The following is a 10,839-nucleotide window of genomic DNA, read 5'->3' on the forward strand; positions in this document are numbered from 1 at the left end:
TCCGTTCGCTATGGCAGCAGCTTGTCCTTCTCTCTCCGCGGATCACTATGCCTGCTCGGTGTGTCTGGACGTCCTGAAGAAGCCCGTCACTATCCCGTGTGGACACAACTACTGCCTGGACTGTATTAATGACTACTGGGACCAGTCTGACACCGTGGGGGTCTACTTCTGCCCTCAGTGCAGACGATCATTTAACGTGAGGCCAGAGCTCAACAGAAACACCATATTGACGGAAATCATAGAGAAACTGAAGGCAGCAGGAAGCGATGTCGCTCCGTCTCAGAGTTACGCCGGACCTGACGATGTCCCCTGTGATGTTTGTCCGGGGAGAAAACGGAGAGCCGTGAAGACCTGCCTGACCTGCATGGCCTCTTACTGCGAAAGTCACCTGCAGTCACACAGAGAGTTTGAAGCTCTGAAGAAACACAAACTGGTGGAGCCGACTGGAAACCTCAAGGAGAAAATCTGCGAAAAACACCTGAGGGCCTTGGAAGTCTTCTGTCGGACCGACGAGACCTGCGTGTGCTTACTGTGCGTGGCGACCGAGCACAAGAGTCACGACACGGTGACACCTGAGGAGGAGAGAGCGGGGAAACAGGTGAGGAGGAGCAGGGAAAGGGTCGGGACACAGGGTCTTAATGCGTCCACCCGATGAATGACAGTATGAATGAATCAAAATGAGCGATGTTAAGTCAGTCAGTCAGTCATTTTCCAACCCGCTATATCCTAACACAGGATGATGGGGTCTGCTGGAGCCAATCCCAGCCAGCACAGTGCACCAGCCCACCGCATGGCACACACACACACCAAGCACAATTTTAGGATCGCCAGTGCACCTACCCTGCATGTCTTTGGACCGTGGGAGGAAACCGGAGAACCCTGAGGAAACCCACGCAGACACAGGGAGAACATGCAAACTCCACGCAGGGAGGACAAGGGAAGCGAACCCAGGTCTCCTTACTGTGAGGCAGCAGCGCTACCACTGCGCCAACATGCCGCCCGGTGATGCTTAGCACTTAATAAAATTAAAACGGTCCATTTCCATTGCCAGTACTGTTTGACGGTTAATCTCACATAGGTCTCTTACTGTTTACTTTCTGCTAACGAGCGCGGTGTGGTGTGGTAGTTAAAGCTTTGAACATCAAACCCTGAGGTTGTGGGTTCAAATGTCCTACTGACGCTGTGTGACCCTGAGCAAGCCACTTGACCGGCCTACACCCCAATTGGAAAACCTAAAGAACTGTCACCAATTGTGCCATAAATACTGTAAGCCCCCTTGGATGAAGGCATCAGCCAAACAAGTAAATGCAAATCTTTATGTAGCGTTATGACATCATTTGGCGTGTTTATGTGAATTAAAGCCCCAGTTTCAAAGAGCCCAGTGATGGGTGTGTTGGCTCAAGACTGGGGAGACCAAACGTCTGCTGTATGAGCGCACATCCAGTCAGGCATCTAATATACAAGCTGAAGCACCATACAGTTTGCACAAGTGTATATATATATATATATATATATATATATATATATATATATATATATTGTAACAAAGGTGCTATATTGGCTCCTGACCCGACACAGATGGACACGGAGGCACGAATAAAAAGCACAAAGACTTTATTTGTCTTCAGCTGTTAGACACGTCTTCCCCGTGCCACACAGTCCAAACACAGTCCCCAAAGCACAAACACAAAACAATTCTCTTCCCTTTCTTTACCACCACTCCTCCTCAAGCTTCGTCTCCTTCCTCCCAACTCTGGCTCCTCGAGTGGTGGTGGCTGGGCCCTTTTATAGCCCACCCGGAAGCATTCCAGGTGATTGACCACCTGGTTCTGATTGCACTTCCGGGTGGGGCTGAAGACTTGTCCAGCCGGGCTGTTGGAAGCAGACAGCCCCCCCTGGCGGCCAACCCGGGCCCCAACCAAGCTGTGGAGGACTCCATCTCCCATGGAGCCCTGCGGGTGGTTGAGGAATCACCGTCGGCCAGGAAGGCTGCCGCCAAGCATCCCAGGGGAGGTATTGGACCACCCATGTTGGCTCACCTGGAACATAAGCAGCAGGGGCATGGGACCCGGCTGTCCTTCACTATATATATATATATATATATATATATATATATATATATATATATATATATATATATATATATATTGATATGGCATCACTGTCAGACAAGTAGGAATCTCATTGCAGTTTGGATACATGGCAGTAAACCTAAATTTAGATTTATCACATTTCACAATTTGGAATGAAAGCAACACAAAAAACAAGTGAAGTAAATCACGATGAACGGTCACACAGGTAATACACAAACGCACACACTATGTGTTTATAAGAGGGACGTTCAAAAAGTTTCCGCACTTTTATATTTTTGTTGGAAACAATGAAGGCGGGAGGAGCAGTGATTGGTTGTGTCTGAGAGTGTCATGTGACTGGGAAAATTGCATCGCAAAGAAAGGTGACTGTAGAAAAATGATGTCATTTGTTTTTGAAATTCTTAATAAACAGAGTTAAAAAAAATTTTTTGAACGTCCCTCGTACATGAACTATATAAAATATATATGGACCTGGACATGGACCTTTACAATTAAACAAAATGACTGCTTTCTATATGGACCATTGACAAACCGCACATGCTAACCCTCAGGGCATCCACCACCAACACTTTACACACAACAGAAGTGCTCAAGGGAACAAATCCAAACTCCGTACATGGACCCCTAAATGGCCAAGATGTCCAAAGGCTGGATGTGATCGGCTCAAGAAAATTAAACCCATCCAGTCTCTGTAGAGTAGGACATCTGAGCTTTCACTTACTCTTCTCTGTGTCCTGTCCAGTTGTGTTTTCAGGCCTGGTGATGGGTGCTGCCACATATTGGTTGGTGGGGTGAGAATGTCAAACAGAGATAATACTGATGGCTGTAACATTATGGTCTGTTCCTCTGCCACATTGCTGAAGTACACTGCACTGCCATTACATCCTTCTTACTAAAACAACTTACATCCCTTGTGTGTGTCCATGTCCTCTAAACGTCTACACACTCTTGATCTCATTCCTCTTCCTTTCCTCGTCTCTCCTTTTGTTGTACGTAATCCCCTCTGGACTCTGTTTTTCCGTCTCTGCCCATTTCTCAGACGTCTCTCCTCCATTGTCTGTCCTCACAGTGTCAGCTGGCTAAAATAAATGAAAAACTGAGAAGAAGAATCAAGGAAAAGGAGAAGAGATTAGTGGATATCAAAGAGAGCATAGTGAAGATTCAGGTGAGTCTTGTGTCCCGTTCAACGGGAGCGGGCTTTACGTTTTATTTTTTTGTGATTTTAACCTTCTATGCAGTTTTACTTTATGAAAAATAGGCTCTGATGTTTTTCAGGTAAGTAAGAGAGAAATTTTGTCTTTCACTTCACAAATCTTTGCCCTGCAGAGTGCTCACCAGTGGCCTGGTCTCCCCATCTGCTGGGGTGGTGTAGCCAGTCATTACACTAATATAATGTGTAGACAATGATGTTCCTTATTATATGTAAAATTATGGGATTTCAATCAGTTTGCAAAATGTTTCTATTGTTGAATTGTTTAGTCAAGTCTGAATGTTTGTGACCTGATGGACTTTATCACACCAGGCTTTTCATATCCAAAACCGCCTCTCTGAGGTCCTCCAAGGTCATATGTAATGCTGTCTATCTGTCTTAGTCTTTGTCTTCCTCTTCTAATTTTGCCTTATACTTTCCCCACCAAAGTTCAAAATCATTGATTCTTTTATGTTCAGGGTTAGTGGGAGTCCAACTCTCAGAGTCATACGTACATTACTACTGGAAACCTGACAGCCTGAACGATACGGACCTTTACTGACAAAGTGATGTCTCTGATTTTCAGTGTCCTATTTTGAAATTTAATGTAAGTAAATGTAAAGTATGACTCGCTGGAATTAATAATGTTAATGGCAGGTCTGAAATTTGAAAATAAACCTTATGTGAAGGATTTAGGAGTCGTAGTGGACTCGACCCTATCAAGAGCCTGATAGTGTTTAGAAGCCATTAAGAAGGCTAACAGAATATCAGGTTATATAGCGCCTTGACATGTGGAGTACGAGTCCAAGGAGTTTCTGCTCAAGTTTTATAACACACTCGTGAGACCTCATCTGGTGTACTGGGTGCAGTTTTAGTCTCCAGGCTACAAAAATGACATAATAGCACAAGAGAAAGTCCAGAGAAGAGCAACGAGGCTGATTCAGGACTACAGGGGATGGAAAGAGTAAAGTTTAAGCAAAAGAAGATTAGGAGGAGACCTGACTGAAGTGTTTAAAATTATGAAGGGAATTAATCCAGTGGATCGAGACGGTGATTTTAAAACGAGTTCTACAAGAACAATGGGACACCATTGGAAACTTAAGGGTAAATTTTCAAATATTAGGAAATTTTTCTTCACATAAAGAAGCACAGACACATGGAGTAAGTGACCAAGTAGTGTGGTAGACAGCAGGACTTTAGGGACCTTCAAAATTCAACTTGATGTTATTTTGGAGAAATTAAGTGGATGGGATTGGTGAACTTTGTTGGGCTGAATGGCTTGTTCCCATCAAAAAATATTTTGAATGTTGTAGCCAAATCCCTGAGTATGCCTGTAATTTATACATTTGGATTGATTTCGGACAGACACATCATTAAACATAAATTAAAACAATCAGAACAAGTTCATTTAATTAAAAATGAACAAAGTAGTGGGCAAAAGACCCATGTTGATGAGCACATTCAAGTAAGAATTTCACTGAATTCTGTGCACATGATAATAAGGACCTATAAAGCTATAAATCCACGTGTTGACAGTGTAGTGAAAATAATAATGATAAAAAAGCAGGCTTTTTCTAACATTTCATTTCCCAATTTTAATTTGGTAAAATCCGAGGTTTATGGGTAGAACCGGACTGGAGTGAAATGTATTTATACCGAAACTACTGTAACAAATAAAGAGAGAAATCATGAAGGGTTGGATCCCCATATAACTGAAATCAAAATTAACAAAAACAGTTTGTACAACAGAATGCGATGAGTTTTTCCAAATATGACTCAAAATATTGACTTCCTCAAGATGATGGTAGAGCTCGGTAAAAGGTGGAAGAGACGTATTCTGGGGAGCTGAACCAGATCTGCAGGGGAAATGAGAGGAGAAGCATTAGGCAACAGCACCAACCCTCATCTTGGGGTGGAATTAGCATGAAACGAGCCCTGGAGTTGTCTTCCAAGTGCACATATGTGACAATAACTACATTAATATAATAGAAAATATAACAATATAACAAATATGTTTAAGGACTTATGAGGTGAGACACAAAAATAAATATATATTTATTGATGAGTTACAGCATTCTAAACATTGTCACCTTCTCTGTACTCCCCCTCCCAATCTCCACACCGCTCCATACGTGTCTTCCATTGATTGAGACAGAGCTGGAAGTCTTCTTGTTTGAGGCTCTTCAGCAGGCTCACCATTTCTATTTTACTTTATCCATTGAAGAAAAATGTGTTCCCTTCAGGTCACTTTGATTTTCGGGAACAAGTAAAAGTCACAGGGAGCTAAATCGGGAGAATAGGGAGGATGATCAAGGACTGGAATGTTTTTGTCAGTCAAAAACTGCTTTATGGAAAAATAGAAAATTTGAGAGTTGATTCACTGTTCGATTTTTTTCACCCGACATTTTCGCAGCTACTTGTGTAGCAATTGTCGTGCAAATACCGCGACAATTGACACACTTCACAGGATATACCTGACCGGTCGGCGGTTTGAGAGGGTGTGTTGGAGGGGATACAGTTCTATGATTCATGTTCGTCCAACCTCCAGACAGTTTTTCAGGAAAGCGACCAAGCCCAGTCCGGTTATTTTTGTGTCTCACCTCGTATTTAACCATCTCCAAAGTTAAAGCATTTTAAATCTTGGCTCATTAAAGAGATAGATATCACATTTTTGTGTATTAAATATTAAACTTAGAGTGTGTGAAGGAAATCAGGTGTTTTCCGCACAAATATAAAAGAGGATTGTCTTTCTGATGTCTTTTGTTTGCTGTACCACAAATGAATGGAAAAAGCAAAGAGATGAGCAGAGTCTATGGGTGAGCTCACCATACCAGAAAAACATTCATCCAGCCACCAGAGCTGTCTGGCAGAACATTAAATGGCTGACAAAATGGAGCAAACCCAAAATTTTTGAAACTATGAAACTGTGCTGAGAAGTCCTTAGGATGTTGTCTAATTTGTCATCCCTAAAATTCCTAGTCATATAATCCGACATCCTCAGGTCGATGAGAACCAGCAAGTGCAGTCATTACGTTTGATGTATACTAGAAGTCACATAATGTGACACTGCCTTACAACCAAAAATGGAGTAAAGCAAACTTCAATGGATGAATAAATGATTTGTTAGGATTGAGAGTTGAACCCAGAAGTATGAGGCAGCCTCTACTGTGACTCTAGTATTAATGTTTCATGTAATGTCTCCATGTTTCATAACTCCCTTAAACATGTGACTAAAGGAAATTTGCCCCTTCTTCTGCTTAGAGATCTGCAGAAAAAGAACTGCAGGAACATGAGGAGACCTTCACATTTCTGATCCAAACTATTGAGACTCTGAGGTCTGTGGTCATAGAAAAGGTCAGAGATCATGAGCGGAGAGAGCTGAGAAAAGCTGAAGAACTCATAGGGCAGCTGGAGAAGAAGATCAAGGAGCTGAAGAACAGAGACTGTGAGCTGGCTGAGCTTTCACAGACAGAAGACCACATCCACTTCCTGCAGGTGAGAAGATCCATCTAAAACACACCAGAAGTCCTGTTTGGCACACAAGTCCCTGGCTCCCATATTTATCTTCTTCTTTGTCTTCTCTATAGAATTACCCATCCCTCTGTGTCCCTCTGAGTGATGGAGTCTCAACTAACATTACTGTGAATTCAGATTTTCTCCCTGAGACTCTGAAGAAAAACCTGTGTGACTTAAAGAGGCAACTGAAGGAGATGAGTGGAGGGGAGTTTGTGAAGAGCAGTGAGACCAGTGGACTGGGTGAGTGAACAGAGGACTTCAGTCATTGAAGAAGCTGTCCTATCGGCTATTAGAATGTGGGTTCACATTCTGTTTTTCTCTTTCTCTTTGCAGGAGTCACAACTCCAAGTTACCTATTGATGAACATGAGCAGAAATTCTTTTTTACAATGTAAGTTGAGTTTCTTTGTTCCAAATGGAAAATTATTGGAATTTCATCCCTATAAGAATGTCTGAAGTGTTTTCATGTTTAGCATCAGTATCCTGCTCTAAATGCCTGATTGTAGTTTTGACATTAGGTCTCCAGGTGGCACTACTAGACAAGGAATATTCTACCCACCTTTGTTTTTCCAACCTATTTATTCAAATTTTGGGTCACATGGGAGGCTGGTGCAGTTTTGATCCTAGACGTAGTCAGACCACTGCTTAGCCCACCCACACACAAAATAATAAAACAACTCTTGTAGGCTTGCATGTACCGCTAGCCTTCCCAACACTAGATGGCGCTGCTCTTTTGTTTGCCTGCTTGACCTCAGGACTGCCACATCAATGGCTTAGAAGTTTTGAATTGGCCTTCACAAAGTCCTGACTTTAACCCAATAGAGATGACTGGAAACAGTCACAAACCGTTTGGCTTTTCACGTGGCCTTTTGTCTGATCTCTCTGGTTTTGACCACTTGACCGTTTTTCTACTTTCCACTCCTGGTCACTCTCAAATGCCAGCTGCTTTGCAATCCTAACCCTCCCTGTCTAATTCTATTCATGTTATTTTCCACCATGTTCTCTCATCTTTTTTTGGGTAGCTGGGCTGTTTTTGTATCTCTCCTTTCCACCACCATGTCTCCTGATCTGCTGGGGGTTATCTTTCCCATTCTTCTCGCATGTTATACCCACATGTCTCTATCCACCATTCATGTATGGAGGCCTCTGGCCATAACATTTTTTTCTTAAACTGCTTTAGAAGTCCTCTTTGTTTGAGTCACCATTACTTAATCTTTGGTGTTACCTCCTCCGGTTATTCTATTATCTAAATGTCTGAGGAATAAAACAGAGAGGTGATTAGGAAGGGGGCAAATATTTTTTCACAGCAGTGTCCACCCCAGTCTGACAGATGTGTTCAGTAACTTTCAGAAACTTCACTCATCCAGTGGATGACATCACAGCAGTCACATGACTCTCGCCATTTCATTAAATTCTCAGTTTCTGGTTTACTCTTTTGCTTTTTGTCTTCATCCAGATGCCTGTCAGATCACATTGGACCTGAACACGGTACACAGACGCATTCATCTGACAGAACAGGGTACAAGGGTGACGTGTAGTGAGATAGAGACCCCGTATCCTGATCATCCTGATAGATTTAATTGGTGCACTCAAGTCCTGTGCAGAGAGGCCCTGAGCGGCAGCCGCTACTACTGGGAGATCGAGTGGAGTGGAGATGGGGTGGCAATTGGGGTGACATATAAAGGAATCAAGAGGAAAGGAAAGAGTGACGAATGTTGCATTGGAAGCAATGACATATCCTGGCGTTTGCTCTGTTTTGCCCCCAACTGGGTCAAGGAAGGTCCCCCGCCCTATAGAGTCGGCGTGTTCCTGGACTGTCCTGCTGGCACTGTGTCATTTTACAAAGTGACAGACACAATGACCCTCCTACTCAAGCACAGAGCCTCCTTCAAAGAGCCCCTCTATCCAGGGTTTCGCATTAAGCTTAACTCCAATATGAAAATCTGCCCTCTGAACCCCTCTGGTCTGTAACTGGTATCCCTACAGATGACCTCTGAACTTTCACTGGAAACAAAAGAGAATACGTGTGTAGAAGATGACACCTGATTGAATTAATCTGGAGAAGAGACAACATAAGACATGTCCACACTACTACATCTTCTTTTAAAAACAGAATTTTTAAAGGCAAATGATCTCCATCCAATCTAGCAGTTTCACATCTTTTCGAACATCTTCACCAACACTGAAACAACTGGAAATGAATGTGGTGTAACTGCTCACCCACATGGGGCATTCACACAATGGTGGAAACAGACAGAAGAGGAGTCGTCGTTAAAGGGATGGTAACACCGTCGGCCACGGGATTTGTAATGACTGGTAAATTATTTGACATCTGTAATGTAGGAAACGTTCAGACTGAACAAAAGGCAATTTAGACGCATTCGAATAAGCAACACGACAAGCATCATGGAAAGCAGCTCCACTGTGGCTGCTGTGTTTTCAACTGTGAAGGATGACCAATCAGGGAACCAGCATTTTCAGAACATATCAGACGCTGGTGAGAGTTTTTAAGAGTCTCCATTTTCAGCGGTTAAAATTGTTGGAGTAATATGGATGAAATGTGAAACTAATGTCTACGTTTTTACACAAAATCATGGACATACAGTAGGCATAGTGTGAGCTGCTCTTCAGGCCACCATTATCATTCTGACTTTATATTTCAATCAAGTCTGTGAATTTCCATTCAAATGATGGAGGCGGGCAGGTCTAGTGAGAGCAAAATGAAATACTTTGTATAACGTATTAGTATAACTTTGCAAAAAAAAAATCCTGAATTAAATTGTATTTTAGTTCCAGCGAAATATCTGCTATTCACACAAAAAGAAAGGTGTATGATTCCTTTTCAAAAGCATTTTCAGGCATTAATTCCACATGAATTGCCTGTCATTAAGAATTTAAATTAATTTCACTGATGGAGAAAAAAAAAACACTTAAAGCTCAACTTGGCTAAGTAATGGCAGAAGGGCGCCAGAGTTGGAGACGTTTGACACCAGTGGATTTTTGTGTGGTACGTTTACTTGTGGAGAAAAAAAGTAAAGTGCACATTGGGCTGTTTTAATGGGTCTTCATATGGAAAATACGCATCTCGTCACATTTTCAGAAAAACGTACTGCAGTCCTCCACGGTGAAGCGAATGAAAGTTTAGTTACACATCTCCAGAAAAAGCGGGAGTGTGAATGAGACTTTTGGAAGAAATATTCCTTGTCCCCCAACCTCCCACAAAAACAGCTGTTAAAAAATCCATTAGAAAGTTTCATATTTTGCAATTGTGAAACAAATTTTCGTGCAGGTTTCTTGAAACTGAATGTGCGTTTTAATATGTTAACATGGTCACAGTTGAGAAAAAGCCACATTGTTACGCTTCAGACAAGGTTCTTCCCTCGATTTATGTTTTTTTGTTCATATTTTGTTGTTTAAATATTGTCATTTATGGTTATTATTTATAATGTAATTGTGGCAGTTTTAATTACTATCTACTTTCTATGTATGAGATTTTGTTCTGCTCGTTCCTTGTCACTTGTGGGTGTTTCCTCAAGAGGCGTGGCCACCTGTCAATCTCTGTTCACAGTACAGTAAAGGCTGATGGGAAATGCAGTCCATTGTGTGCCCTTGGTGTTAATGAATTCTCCGTCTGTATTGTTATTCATAGGATTTTCTGACATTTTTTGGTTCTGTTTAAGAGTTTTGACTTTTGATTACCATATTGGATCCTGGAAACTTTGGATTTCCTTTTTGGGCAACTTCTCATACCTCTTTTTTATTTTTTGTGCTTTTTTTCCTTTTGATATTTTTGTAAATAAATCTTTTATTTAAAAAGGTGTTTTGTTTACCATCTCTATTCATGCCATAGTTACGGTCACCAGTTCCTTTGTGGAGCTCTTGTGAGTTTTCTGAGACATTTACAGTTGTGTGAAGAAGTAAATAAACCCTGTGGAAATTGTTGACTTTTTCAACGTATCTGAACAGACAAACAATGAATATTTATGAACCTTCGTATAAAGATACAGTTTAAATGGAGATCAAATCTTGAAATGTACAAAAA

At 41.8% G+C, this 10,839-nt stretch overlaps 1 protein-coding gene across 1 annotated transcript; it reads left to right on the forward strand.

Annotated features, from left to right (window-relative positions):
* On the forward strand, positions 1-10,558 carry LOC120536518 (tripartite motif-containing protein 16-like). Its single transcript, XM_039764913.1, has 6 exons — positions 1-598; positions 3,163-3,258; positions 6,544-6,777; positions 6,870-7,038; positions 7,132-7,188; positions 8,254-10,558. The coding sequence occupies exons 1-6, from the start codon at positions 11-13 to the stop codon at positions 8,766-8,768; spliced, it is 1,659 nt and encodes a 552-aa protein (XP_039620847.1). The 5' UTR covers positions 1-10; the 3' UTR covers positions 8,769-10,558.
* The last annotated feature ends 281 nt before the right edge of the window (positions 10,559-10,839 follow it).

Source organism: Polypterus senegalus, chromosome 10, assembly GCF_016835505.1.
Source record: "Polypterus senegalus isolate Bchr_013 chromosome 10, ASM1683550v1, whole genome shotgun sequence".
NCBI lineage: Eukaryota > Metazoa > Chordata > Cladistia > Polypteriformes > Polypteridae > Polypterus > Polypterus senegalus.

Excerpts from the sequence above, each read along its gene's own strand:
- LOC120536518 (XM_039764913.1), top strand. The coding sequence starts at position 11 with ATGGCAGCAGCTTGTCCTTCTCTCTCCGCGGATCACTATGCCTGCTCG. Across the intron at positions 6,778-6,869 it reads ACCACATCCACTTCCTGCAG|AATTACCCATCCCTCTGTGT; the intron begins GTGAGAAGATCC and ends TCTTCTCTATAG. Across the intron at positions 7,189-8,253 it reads CAGAAATTCTTTTTTACAAT|ATGCCTGTCAGATCACATTG; the intron begins GTAAGTTGAGTT and ends GTCTTCATCCAG.